The sequence below is a fragment of the Bos javanicus genome, chromosome 16 (assembly GCF_032452875.1).
Source record: "Bos javanicus breed banteng chromosome 16, ARS-OSU_banteng_1.0, whole genome shotgun sequence".
Classification (NCBI taxonomy): domain Eukaryota; kingdom Metazoa; phylum Chordata; class Mammalia; order Artiodactyla; family Bovidae; genus Bos; species Bos javanicus.
The window spans coordinates 52,673,104-52,687,124 of NC_083883.1; the positions used below are offsets into that span (position 1 = coordinate 52,673,104).

The window sequence follows — 14,021 nt, forward strand, 5'->3', positions numbered from 1 at the left end:
GTAATAACCTCCTCAATGGTGTCTTGTTTCTCCTTGTCCCCCCACACTTTCTGTCCTCAGTACGGTGGCCAGACGGTCCCTTCTAAAACATAAACAACAGATCATGTCACTCCTCTGCCCAAATTTGGCACAGACTCCCCATTTCACTCAGAATAAAAGTCAGTCTTCACCAAGGCTGACAAGACCCTCTGTGATTTGGCCATTGGCCCCCTTCCTCTCCCACTCCTCACGGTCACTTACTCCCGCCCCTAGTATCCCTGCTCTTCTGGAAACACACTGGCAGGTTCCTGCCTTTGGTTTCAGCGCTGGATGGTCCTTCTGCCTGGAGGGCACATCTCTGGACATCTGAGTAGCTGACTCCTTCAACAACTGCAAGTCCTTCTCAATGAGACCAAGCAGCTCCCATGTTGAAAACTGCTCTCCCCTCATGCAGCCAACTTGGCATGTCTTGAGCCCTTTCCAAGTTAGGCAGCATGCCTACAGCTTTAAAGATGTTATCACTGTTCACACCAGCAAACCCCGAGTGGTAGGCATTGTCATCTTCATGGACGAGCAAGCTGGCATTTGGAGAGGCTGAGGAAACCTTCCTGGAATCACAGTTAGTGTACAGTAGGACCAAGAGTTGAACTGGTTCAAAGCTGACCTGCAGTTGACCGCAAAGCCTGGTTCCTTCCTATCCCCAGTAGGTTCTACCACTAGGTTCTGAATGCTGGAGGGATCAAATTCTTAGAGATGGACTCACCACCAAGGACCTTACCAGGGACTGCTATATAGGCCAGAAGCCACCATATTAAACTGATTCTGGAGAATATGGCTTTCCAGTAACTATTCAGAGGGGCTCCCTACCAGACTTTGGGACTAGAATCAGTAATCAGAATGGTGGCTGGTGGGCCCAGAATCAGGACAGAAGAAGCAGGCAGTCTTGGGAGAGCAAAGGAAACTGAAGAGATCTTTTGAGATTGCTGTTCACCCCACTCTCCCCTCCGATATTCTTGAAGCTCATTCTTTCAGCCCCTGCAGGATGCCTGCTCAGTGAGATCTTCCTCTTCTGCTGGATTTTTTTTTGGCTGCATCGTGAGGCAAGTGGGATCTTAGTTTCCTAACTAGGAATCAAATCCATGTTCCCGGCAGTGGAAGCAAGGAGTCTTAACCACTGGACCACCAGGGAAGTCTTATTGCTTCCTGATTTAAAACTGAAGACTCTCACCCTGGCATTCCCTAGAGCCCAGCCTTTTTTTTTTTTTTTTAAATCATACTCTACAAACCAGCTGACAGATTGTATATTTTGTTTGTTTCTTTGTGTCTCTTCACTAGAATATAAGCTCTATGAACATAGGGGCTTGGGGCATTTTGTTTACTCCTTTATAACCCTTAGTATCTGGAATAGTTCCTGCCACTTAGTCATCATTCAATTTTTTAAAAACAAGTAAATGAAGTAAATACTTTGAATAAAGTATTCAAAGTCAGAACCAGATTCAAACCCCAGCTCTGCTACCCATTAGGTGTGCAATCTCAGGCAAGTCATTTAATGTCTCTGAGCTTCAGTTTCCTTATTTGAATAATGAAGATAAATTGTTGTGAGGATTAAATGACACACTGAGTTGGCCAAACAGTTCACTTTGGTTTTTCTACGAGATGTTATGGGAAACCCAAACAAACTTTTTGGTTAAGGCAATATAAAAAAGAACCTAGTCCAGAGCCTGTAATATTGCAGGTGCCTAGTTAATTAGAACTATTATTATCAAGTATTATTTCATCTAGACCATGTGAAGTCTGATCTACAGACTGTCTCTCACGTGAGTGGAATTATAACCTCCCCAGAACTCTCTCTCTTACGTGGAGTGGGATAAACCAGGCCACACTCTCACTCTTTATGTCATCTTCCCCACACGTTCCTATACTCCCATCAATATAGCTTTTTTCTGGTTAAAACAGAATACAAGTGATCGGCTTCATTTCTCTTACTTAAAATTACCACTGAGTTCTTGGAATTACCTACATCACCTTCACTGTAGCTTTCCTCAGCCTATAAAGGCTATTTCTTTGGATCATTTCTATAAAGCACTTCGATTCTTAATATTATCATCCCATTTCTAAATTCTGGAAGAATGCTACTTCTTTCCTATAGATTAATTATCACATAATTACAGTAGAATAAAGAATGATACACAATTGATATTTAAAGTTGTGGCATTTTTCCTCCTGAAAAGATATTTAAGAATATAACAGGAATTCAAAAATTCTCTGAAGTCCAGACCCTAATCCTTCCCTCGCTCCCCATCCAAGCTGGGAAGGAAGAGTCAGAAAAGTTGGCAGCACTGTTTTCTCCCTGAGATTCAGGCTGGGAAATGACTGTGATGACTGGTGATGACTTAGTCTCTGAATCACAGTGCACAACAGTGTTTATGACTCCTCTTGCCTTCAAACTCTCTGCATTCCAACGTTCTGGGTTCATAAAGCAAGCTCAGCTGGGCCAACAGAAGCGCAGCTCATCTATTCTTATCTTGAGTCAGCATAACCTGGCTGGATGACAAGGACACACCAGTCTCTAGACAAATTTGAGTTGCAAATTTAAAAGAAAGGCAAAGTGTATGTCACTTTTTTTTCAGAACCATTTGGTTTTTCTATGGATCGATGTTCCTGGCTAATTTGCAGATCCTGGGGAATAAAAATATAAATACTTTCTCCTCTTTTTGAGTTTGTAAGAGAGCTTTTTCCGTAAAGTACTAAACATCTCTACTTTGAGGCATCAAATTATATTTGCTTTTATTATGCCATCTTAAATATGTATCCCATCTTTTAGGGAAATTCTCTCATCTCCCTTTCTATTGCATACAGATATTCATCTTTCAACTTTTCCATATGCCTAAAGGGATGGTACAGAGCCAACTGGAAGAACACGACACTGTCAAATCTGGCTAAAAACAAATCTGTCGATAAACTACTAAGATGCAAAATGATGTGAAGTAACACAAAATGAAGAACATGGAGTTTCAGTAGGAGAAAATAAAACCAAACTTTAACCAGTATCTAAGCAGACCCTTTTTCTACACAAAAGAAGTTGTCATACACTTAGCTATTTTTAGGAATAACTCCTTGAAAGAGAGAAATTATTCTTTTAAAATAAAAAGTCTCATGGTGGATAAATACTGCATGATCATCCAAATTGGGTTTCCCTAAAATGACATCTGATTTCAAGACACCAATTTTCTTGATACCCTGGTAACTGTTGGCACTTCCCAGGGGGCACTGTGTATGCCTCGATGATTCAGGTCTGTCTCTTATGTGCGCTTCCTGGGTGTGAGGACTAGGTTTTACTTATTTCTGAGCAGTGCGGCACAGTGGCTAAGTGGTTAAGGTCCATACCTTAACACTGTGGGTTATGAACAGTGTGACCTCACTTGTTCCTTAACCTTTCTGAGCCTCACTTCCCTCATCTGTGAAACAGGCATAATCATAGTCTCTCTTTCATTGGGTTACTCTGGGAATAAAGACAATCCACAGTATTTAGCACAATGCAAAATAAGTAAAATGCTAAAAAACAAAACAAGCAAACCAAAAGACTTATTAGTGTAATATAGTACTTGGTCCATTAAGGAAACAGTTTTTTTTTTGGCTGTGCCATGTGGCTTGCAGGACTTAGTTCCCTGGCCAGGGATTGAACCTGGGCCTTGGCAGTGAAAGTGCCAAGTCCTAACCACTGAACTGCCAGGGTATTCCCAAGACACATGTCTTAAATGAGAACATGGAATGAATTCCTTATCATTTTCTCCTTACTCCTATAGTACTGTACTATTCTGTACTTGCACGTGTGAGGCTGCTGTGAATTTCCTGGGTATCTGTTTTCTCTTCCCAGTAAGAGTAAGATCCTCAAGGTCAAGGGCAGAGCTGACTATTTGTGGGCCTTCCTCCACAGCATGGCTGTCTATAAACGTGGTCTGCCTCTGCACACTAGTTATTACCAAATGGCATGACTGTAGGTTCCACCTAAATAGCTACAACAGTTCTTCTCTGGGTGGAACTGTTTCATTTCCTTCATTTACTGCAATTCAGGCATTTTATGTTATTTTGAGATAATGTCCAGGCTTCCCTAGATCACAGTTAATCTTTAAGACTGTCTGCTTTTTCTGTCAACTCAGAATAGAAACATTTTCTGCAGTAACTGTCTTAAAGGATAACACTGCCTTGCTTGGAGTGGCCATGGATATTGTCAGGATCTCATCTCAGTATAACCCAACTGTAACCAAGATCTGCAATGAATCTGAATGATCCAAAGAGGAAAACTAAACTGATCTAATACATTTAGTCAAAATCCGCTTTCTAGGGGACTTGGGAGGTGACGTGCAGAACAGATTAAATACTCTTAAACATTACTTCTATGAATCTAAATCCATCTTCTTCCATCCTTGTCATTTTGAGTCCCGACTTATTAGGATTATTTGTTGTTCAGTTGCTAAGTCATGTCGGACTCTTTGCGACCCATGGACTACAGCACACTGTCTTCCACTATCTCCTGAAGTTTGCTCAAATTCATGTCCGTTGAGTCAGTGATGCTATCTAACCATCTTATCCTGTGCCACCCTCTTTTTCTTTTGCCTTCAATCTTTCCCCACATTAGGGTCTTTTCAAATGAGTTGGCTCTTCACATCAGGTGGCCAAAGTATTGGAGCTTCAGTTTTACCATCAAGCCTTCAATGAATATTCAGGGTTGATTTCCTTCAGGACTGACTCATTTGATCTCTAAGCTGTCCAAAGGACTCTCAGGAGTTTTCTCCAGTATCACAATTCAAAAGCATCAATTGTTTGGTGCTCAGCCTTCTTTATGTTTCAACTCTCACATCCATACATGACTACTAGAAAAACTATAGCTTTTGACTATACGGGCCTTTGTTGGCAAAGTGATGTCTTTGCTTTTTAATATGCTGTCTAGGTTTATTGTAGCCTTCCTTCCAAGAAGCAAGCATTTTTTAATTTCATGATTTAAAAATTTCTTAATTTAGGATTATAGAGCACAACAATCCCAAAGGATGGCAAGACCTTCAATCATTACAGATTTAAGGATCCTGAAAAGCAGTAGAGCATCATGTTCACCACGTGGATTACAGAGCCAGTCTCCCTGGGTTTGAATCCCAGCTCTGCCATATACCAACTGTGGGACCTTGGAAGAGGTACCAAAATGAGCCAAATCTCTATAAAAGAGAGATGATGACAGCACTCTCCTCAAATAGTTGTTTATGAGTTGACACTTACATTAGTGCTTGACATACAGTAATAACACAAGCTATTGAGACAGTCATTTCCTAGGCAGGTTGATAAGAAGTCTAGGGGTTCCCAAGGAGAGAGGGATCTGGTATTCTCAAGGAGGAAGAAAGGACAAACTTTTTTGTCCCTCTACATTCCTTAGGATTATATAACAGTAAAGTATCCTGCCTGAGGACAGTCTCTAGAAAAAACTTTCTGGCTAATCCTATTATCTTAAAATGTAAATTATGGGAGTAGGTTTAGTGAGGTCCTTAGAACCTCCAGACATTCTTTTGATTCACTGTAATAACTAATTAGAGAGTATATAATTCCATTGCTAACACTAGCAAGGGGGTACTCCGTCTGCCTGCTTCTGATGCCTATGTCAGAAGCTTTCTCTATCTCCTTTATACTTTAATAAAACTTTATTACACAAAGCTCTGAGCGATCAAGCCTCGTCTCTAGTGCCAGATTGAATTCTTCTCTGGAGGCCAAGAATCCCAGTGTCTTTTTGTGGTTCAGCAACAATATTTCACTGATTATTATGCTTATATTATTAGTGTCATGTCATCACACTTGGTAGTCCAAACCGCAATCATTATTCAGAACAACTTCTCCCAATTCAACCCTTCCCTGTATCCTCTGCCCACCAGTAGCTCAAGTGAGAATGCAGAGTCCATTTTGCCCCCCCCGCCTTTTCCTCAGTTCTTACATTCAAATGGTCCCCAGGTGCCAGGTCCTTCTATGATCCTTCCCTTGAAATATCCGATACCTGTTCCCCCTCTGTTCCTACTGACCGAGCTCAGGCCAATGGCTGCTGCCTTGCCAGGACTGGTAACCTTGCTGCCTCTGTTCTCACCTTCTTTAGTTTGTCCCTCATGCAGCTTGAACAGCTAGCTTTCTAAAGCACAGATCTGATAGGACCATTCTTGGCTCTATTACATACTGTAAAGTAAAGGCCAGCTTCCTTGGCCTGGACGTGAAGGCTTCTTACCACCTGACTCCCAGGTTGCTCCTCCTGCTTTCCCCCCTCTCATCTGCACTCAGTCACCCCCCGCTGCTGGCTCTTTGCTTCCCTGCCTGCATTGTTCCCTCTTGCCTGAATGTTACTCCGCTTCCTGTCCAGTCAGGTGGCACCAGTCGTAAAGAACCCGAGCCTACCCATGCAGAAGATGCAAGAGACGCAGGTTCAATCCCGGGGTTGGGACGATCCCCTAGAGGAGGAAATGGCACCCCACTCCAGTATTCTTGCCTGGAAAATCCCATGGGTAGAGGACCCTGGCGGGCTGCAGTTCACGGGGTCGTGAAGAGCTGGACATGATTAAGTGACTGAGTACACAACTTCTAATAATCTTTCAAGACTTAGCTAAAAATAAGGTAAAATTCAGTGCTTTACAGTCTGTGAGCTATAGAAAACTAACATTTAGAAAAGATTTTTTAAAAGGAATTTACAAAATAGGTGCTTTCAAAAACTTAACGCTGGTAAACCAGAAAACTCAGTTAATCAAAAATTCTCTAAAGCTCATTGATTCAGTTCAGTTCAGTCGCTCAGTCGTGTCTGACTCTTTGCAACCCCATGAACCGCAGCACGCCAGGACTCCCTGTCCATCACCAACTCCTGGAGTTTACCCAAACTCATGTCCATTGAGCCGGTGATGCCATCTAACCATCTCATCCTCTGTCGTCCCCTTGTCCTCCTGCCTTCAATCTTTCCCAACATCATGGTCTTTTCAAATGAGTCAGCTCTTCACATCAGGTGGCCAAAATATTGGAGTTTCAGCTTCAACATCAGTCCTTCCAATGAACACTCAGGACTGATTTCCTTAAGGATAGACTGGTTGGATCTCCTTGCAGTCCAAGGGACTCTCAAGAGTCTTCTCCAACACCACAGCTCAAAAGCATCAATTCTTCTGCGCTCAGCTTTCTTTATAGTCCAACTCTCACATCCATACACGACTACTGGAAAAACCATAGCCTTGACTAGATGGACCTTTAAGTATTCAATATGTATCAGGCACTTAATATATGCTTTTCTCATTTAATATTCATAACAATCCTGTTGGTTTGACATTATAACTCCAATTTAGAGCTGAAGAAACTGAGGCTAAGTAATCTGTCCAAGGACACAAAGTGTTATAAATGACACATCTGTGATCTGAAAACTGGTGCATCTGACTCCAAGGCATGTGGTCATGACAGTGATCACTATGCTATGCTGTCTCACGTCGTGTAAGTTCACCTGTTGGCTCTGATCTGACCTTGGTGTACATGCATTACCATTCTAAATTATGCAATGGTCCAGTGTCTATGTTCTGCTCTGGGATCTTAAGGTCAGCTCCTGGACTGAAGAGGTTAAATGGTTTCCAGCACATCACCCCGCATGGCACAAAGTGTGACTGTGTTGTGTGATGAAGAAGCTGTCCAATCTGACAGCTCACCTGGGGCCCTCATTTATTCATCAGGCACCACAGCAAAAATCTACTGCTCATCACATGTGAGACCACGTGCTAAACCACATGTTGCTCAACTTCTAAGAACTTCTTGATTCCATCGCAGGAAAGCATTATGGCATATCTGAGCACCTGAGTGCCCCTGAACAGCAGGTTGAAATGTTCTGTTTCAGAATAAATGAACTGGTGACTTTCAGTGGTGCATGTTCTCCAGAGCAACCAGGGCGTCTCAGCCCCTCTGGCTGTTAGTCCCTTTCTAGTTACTCAAGAATAGGTCTGCTAGGGCAGGGGTTCCCAATCCCCAGGCCGTGGACCGGTATGAACCGGTACCAATTTGTGGCCTATTAGGAACCAGGCCACACAGCAGGAGGTGAGCAGTGGGTGAGCAAGCAAGCAAAGCTTCATCTGTATTTATAATCGTTCCCCACTGCTCTCCCATCACCCCCAGATGGGATCATCCAGTTGCAGGAAAACAAGCTCAAAAGTGCACAATAAATGTAATGCCCTTGAATCATCCTGAAACTATCCTCGCTTCTTCTCTCTCAGTCTATGGGAAAACTGTCTGCCATGAAACCAGTCCCTCTTGCCAAAAAGGCTGGGAATCACTGTGCCAGTGACTTCCCTGGTGGTTAAGAATCTGCCTTCCAATGCAGGGGACACAGGTCAGGGAACTAAGATCTCAAATGGCATGGAGCAACTAAGACTGTGCAGGGCAACTACCGAGCTTCCATGCTCTGGAGCCTCCGTGCTGCAACGAAAAGCCCGAGAGCTGCGATTAAGATCCAACACAGCCAAATAAACCCATGTTAAAAAAAAAAAAAAAGACCTGGGCCTTCCCTGGTGGTTCAGTAGTTAAGACTCTGGGTTTCCAATACAGGGATTGTGGGTTCTATCCCTGGTTGGGAAACTAAGATCCCACAAGCCATATTGTGCAGCCAAAAATAAAAAAATAAGTATAAGTAGGCCTGCTAATGCCTATAAAACAGACACACATTTAATTCAGTAATTCCAGCTTTTATGTTATTAAAGTAAATACCCTCCCTGGATAACTAAAATTTTCCTGGAGCTAAGTGATATCTCTGAACAAAAGAAAGGCTAATCTGTGATGGAGAGTGGTAACCTATGAAAATTAGAATATTATTTGTTATAGGCGGAGCTATTTGCCCCGAAAATGCACAGGTTGACCCTCTAATCCCCAGTACTTCTGAATGTGATTATATTTGGAGATGGGGCCTTTAAAGGGGTAACCGAGTTAAAACAGGGTTTGAGGGAGACCTGAGCTCCATCCCTGGGTTGGGAAGATCCTCTGGAGGAGGGCATGGTAACCCACTCCAGTATTCTTGCCTGGAGAATCCCATGGACAGAGGAGCCTGATGGGCTATAGTCCATGAGGTTGCAAAGAGTTGGACATGATGAGTGACTAACCACAGGGTCATAGAAAGAGAGTATGAGATACCAGACCCAAACACACAGACACAGACGAAGCTGGCTACCTGCAAGCCAATAAGACAGGCTTCACAGGACAGCACACCTGTTGACACCTCGATCTTGAACTTTTAACCTTGAGAACTATGAGAAAATAAATTTCTGCTGTTTCAGCCACCCTGTCTGTGGTATTTTGTTATGGGTCCCCTAGCAAATCAATATACAGAGTGAACTCACAAATACCATAAGGATAACCGACCACCACGAAGACTAGTACTTGAGGGCTGCTCTGTTCAACCAATAATTTTGAAGTTTCTCCTCTATATTAGGCCCTCAACTAGATGTCAGGAGACTATACAGACTTCAAGTTAGTAATGCAGAATGAAAGTGGCTTACCCATTTTCTCTCTGAAAATGTGTCCCCGGAAAACCCCAGTCACCATGAATTTCTGAAGAGAAATCGCACTAACTGGTACTTCTCTCCAATATCCCAAGAAATTCAAGAGACATAAAAGTCACCTTCTCTTTATAAATGTCTACCAAGGAATAAAATGCTCTTACCCAAACCTTCAAGTTCTTGAACTGCTTCTTTCCAGACAGGCTCAATGTGGATACAGCTGAAGCACCAGTCTGAGGTGATCTTAATGAGGTAGGGTTTCTTGAAGCTGTCTGGAACCACTTCATTCACATAGTGTGAAAAGTGCAATAAATACTTCTCATCAATTGAGTCCCGCCGTTCGGAATTAAAAGGGAAGTGAAAAAAAGATTCGTCGAAATAAAAATTCTCGTGGAAGTGGCGGAAGCGATACTCTCGCTGCTGCTGTTGCTTCTGGTAGCCCTGGCTCTCCCCAGCATCTCCATAGTGGTCATAATGTGATCTCTTTTCTTCATTGGAAAGAATCTACAAAGAAAGGGGAAGAAAATAAGAAATCCAGAAAATAAAACAGCAAAAAAAGGGCCACACAAAGGACTTTCCTGTAAACACCTCTGAAGATAAAGGAAGAAAATAAATGTAAAGATACAACACAATTTGATATTTTAAATGCAGTCACTCAACATACTGTAAAACTCTTCTCTTAATAGGAAAATTGAGTATTTCAAGATCAAAATACTTCAACTGTGTAGCTAGCTACTCAGGCTCATCTTGGCTTTAAAGATTCTGAACTATCATAATACTAAACACATCAATAAATTAGAAAACTTTTTTTTTTTTTTTTGCTGTGCCATGGGGCTTGTTGGATCTTAGTTCTCTGACTAGAGACTGAATTCAGGCACTTGGTAGTGAGAGTGTGAAATCCTAACCACTGGATAGACAGGGAAGTCTTAAATTTAACATAACTTTGACCATTAGGGCTCAGCCATGAGAATGTTGACTTAGTCATATCATCTAAGTTGGAATAATTCATTCAAACAAATGCATGAAAAGTTGTGAACACCAAAAAGTAGCCATAGGGTTGAATTCTGTGATTGTATGTTAGCTGACTCTTAATGAGAAATAACTTTGAAGTCTAATTCAAGAACCTATTTTAGGATGAAGCATCATTCCATGAGCTAAGCACTTTCTGTTGAAGAACATTACTTAACACAAATCAGGAAGCCATGGATTTATCTTTCTTACATATTCCACGCCAACTTACTTAAGCTGATACGTTGGAAAACTGTTAAAAACCTCGTGTTTAAATGTATTTGTAACCTTGAGTCACTTTAATAAATACAGGCAAACTGGTCTATGTTTCTTTAATGTAAGTTTCTAGTATGCATATGTGCTCAGTCACTAAGTCATGTCCGACTCTTTGCAACCCCATGAACTGTAGGCCACCAGGCTCCTTGTGTCCATGGGATTCTCCAGGCAAGAATAGTGGAGTGGGTTGCTGTTTCCTCTTCCAGGGGAATCTTTTCCACCCAGGAATCAAACCCGAATCTCCTGTGCTGCCAAATTGAGTATGTAACATAAGGAAGTAGACACTCAAGGTTACTCTAAAATGTCAATGAAAGCCTTTAAAATAGGGCAGTTTCTCCAAGAGCAGTGTGTGTAGGCACTGGTTTCAACAAATTGGATGTGGTCAAAAATGCTGTCTCTACCACTACCTAGACTGGGTCAAGGGCACGGGGAACATACCCTTTCCAAGAGGACTTTACAAAACTGATCATCTAAGATAAATTTTACAAAAGCCAAAAGAAGCATCACAAAGTTTGACACGATACCTCGTAAGCCTTGCTAATTTGAATGAACGTGTCTTCTGCTCCAGGATCTTTGTTTTTGTCAGGATGCCTGAAACACAAATGGGCAGGTGGTGAAGGTGGATTCAATGTTTATACGTGGTTAATTAACATCCTTGTACACAGAGTTCACTACATTAGAGGCAAATGGAAGGGCATTTTGCTAGAACAGTTCCTTCAAAATAAGTGGGAGAAGCAATTAGTCGCTTCACATGACTACAGTAAATGAAACTGTGAAACAGGCCATTTCTTCCCACAGTGCTTTAGCCGGACACATTTTCAAAGCACCAGACAGTGTTCCAGGCTTTCACTGAGGAAGAGTGGAATGTGTATCTGTCTTTACGCTGCTCCTGAACACTGCTGGAGCCCAAGGCTGAGGTCACTTATTATTAAGAACCAACTTCGTTTCCCAGGATGGCAGCATTTCATCCCAATGTTAGAATGATATCAATGTAGGTTCTTCTGACAACTCAGGTGGACAAAGCACTTTTTAGGATACTCCATGAATCTGTTTAGTAATAACCATGTTCCAAACAGTATCTTGTTGCTGATGCTCAAATTAGAACGTTTTAATTTTCAATATTATCCTGGTTATTCCATTCTGCTTCATTGCCTTTTATTTACAAATGGATAATGATTTCAAGGTCACATGTTTTAAAAATGTGAGGAAAGTCTACAGTTTATGCAAAGTGATTTCAACTAATATTGGAACTAACATTTGCTATTATACACAGCTGGCAATTAACTGTATCTATCTTGCTGTCATATATTATTCTGTAATATTCTTACATTTACCAATTTCAGCTTTGGCGATATTAAAGTCTTGGAAAGTAGGGGCCGGGTTTTACTTCCTTAGAACTCTCTAACATCTAAATTAGTGTTTTATACCAACTGATTTTTCAATGTTCATTTTATTAAGAGATTCTATTTCAGAGCTTATTTTTTTTAATAATCACTACTGCTAACTTCTAGTAAAGTTCTTCTAGCAAAGGTTCTGGAAAGAGAAACAATCCACTGGGAAGCAAATGACTACTAAAAACAGTACCAAGTACATTTGAATAAAGAAATTTACAACTTGACTAACTTATTCTAGCAGGAACATATTTGAATTATAATATTCTGACTTCTCTAAAAATAAAGGAACTTCAAATTGTTGGCTGGTGAATTTAAACATTGTTCCTCCCTTGAGTATTTAATCCTGTTATGAATATTAGTGTGGAAAAAACTCAGCTAAATGTGATGAAAATAATGATTTAAGGAAACAAGATGGTGGTTCCAAAATATGTTTCCGGATGACCAAAGGAAAAAAGAAAAGCGCTTTCAATATTCAAACTTAGGGCAAAGGCTAAGAGGATAAAAATCATGCAATTGTACAAATGTAGATTTAACATACAGAACTTGGTAGGCGGGGGAAGAGAAGGGAAGAAGGGGCTTTTAAGGAGATTGAGCCGAAGAGAGAGTATTGGGGGCTGGATTAAAACCACAGATCCTGAAACAGAGAAAGCCAAGGCCCAAGGACAGGCAGGAAACCACAAGACAGTTTCAGCTTATAAGGAATATTTTCCTGATTATGGGAAAATACTGCAAAGTTGAAAACATTTAGAAAAGGATAAATTCACCTCTAGGAAAGCACCATCCAATACTATGTTCAGTGTATAAGTAATATTTAAGACTACAATATAACGAAAGTGAAAGTGTTAGTCACTCAGTCATGTCTGACTCTTTGTGACCCCATGGACTGTAGCCCGCCAGGTTCCTCTGTCCACAGAATTCTCCAGACAAGAATACTGGAGTGGGTTGCCATTCCCTTCTCCAGGGGATCTTCCTGACCCAGGGACTGAACCTCAATCTCCTGCATTGCAGGCACATTCTTTACTGTCTGAGTCACCAGGAAAGCCCACAATACAATATGCAACTTTTAAATTTCAAAGCAAAGAAAATTTTGTATTTGGTATCCATTTGGCATCTACCAATAGGGAATAAAAACGATGGTGCTACCTTTAAGGGAATAAAAACGAAGATAGAAAAAAATAATAAAGTATCAGACAAATCGATTTACTGTTTAGGGGACTGACCATGTTTTACTCATTTGCTTCAAATCAAATTTTATGATGCCTTTTTCTTGGGGTTGGAGGAGTTATTTTGTCAATGTAGGTGACACAAGAAAAGTACTTATGATAAAACAATTATTGGGAGAGAAATGTCATTTTTCTGAGATTAAAAAGGAATTTAAAATGGTTTCACCAAGCAAAGAGAAAGCTCTTGAACAGGGTAAGCATTAATCGCTCAGTTGTGTTTGACTCTTTGCAGCCCCATAGATTATAGCCCACCAGGCTCCTCTGTCTAAGTGATTCTGCAAGCAAGAAAACTGGAGTAGGTAGCCCCCCTACTCCAGGGGATCTTCCCGACCCAGGGATAGAACCTGCATCTCCTGTACTGCAGGAAGATTCTTTACCACTGAGCCACCAGGGAAGCCCTGAGCAGGGTAAGAAATACTATTAAGTGATAAAACAGCAGAGGAAAACTACAAATCGAATTCAATAATTAACCATTCCCCATGGAGTAGCTCATTCTGAAAAGTCAAACAAGGAAACTGCTATTTTTCAGTGTACAAGTGACCCTTGAACAACACGGGGGCTCAGATGAACTGCACAGTTCAAACCTATGTTGTTTGAGGGCCAATTGG

General features: G+C 41.3%; 1 protein-coding gene and 1 non-coding gene across 3 annotated transcripts in view; both read right to left on the bottom strand.

Annotated features, from left to right (window-relative positions):
* Positions 1 to 14,021, bottom strand: part of DNAJC16 (DnaJ heat shock protein family (Hsp40) member C16) — a 38,329-nt gene that overhangs the window by 19,763 nt on the left and 4,545 nt on the right. For both annotated transcript variants that reach the window (XM_061383177.1, XM_061383176.1), the window contains exons 3-4: positions 11,321 to 11,387; positions 9,677 to 10,016 (exon numbers count right to left, since the gene is read on the bottom strand). In XM_061383177.1, coding sequence (XP_061239161.1) covers positions 9,677 to 10,016; positions 11,321 to 11,387 — 407 coding nt within the window. The remainder of the gene's footprint in view (positions 1 to 9,676; positions 10,017 to 11,320; positions 11,388 to 14,021) is intronic.
* TRNAE-UUC (transfer RNA glutamic acid (anticodon UUC)) lies at positions 3,644 to 3,715 on the bottom strand. Its single transcript has one exon. It is a non-coding gene; the product is annotated as a tRNA-Glu (tRNA).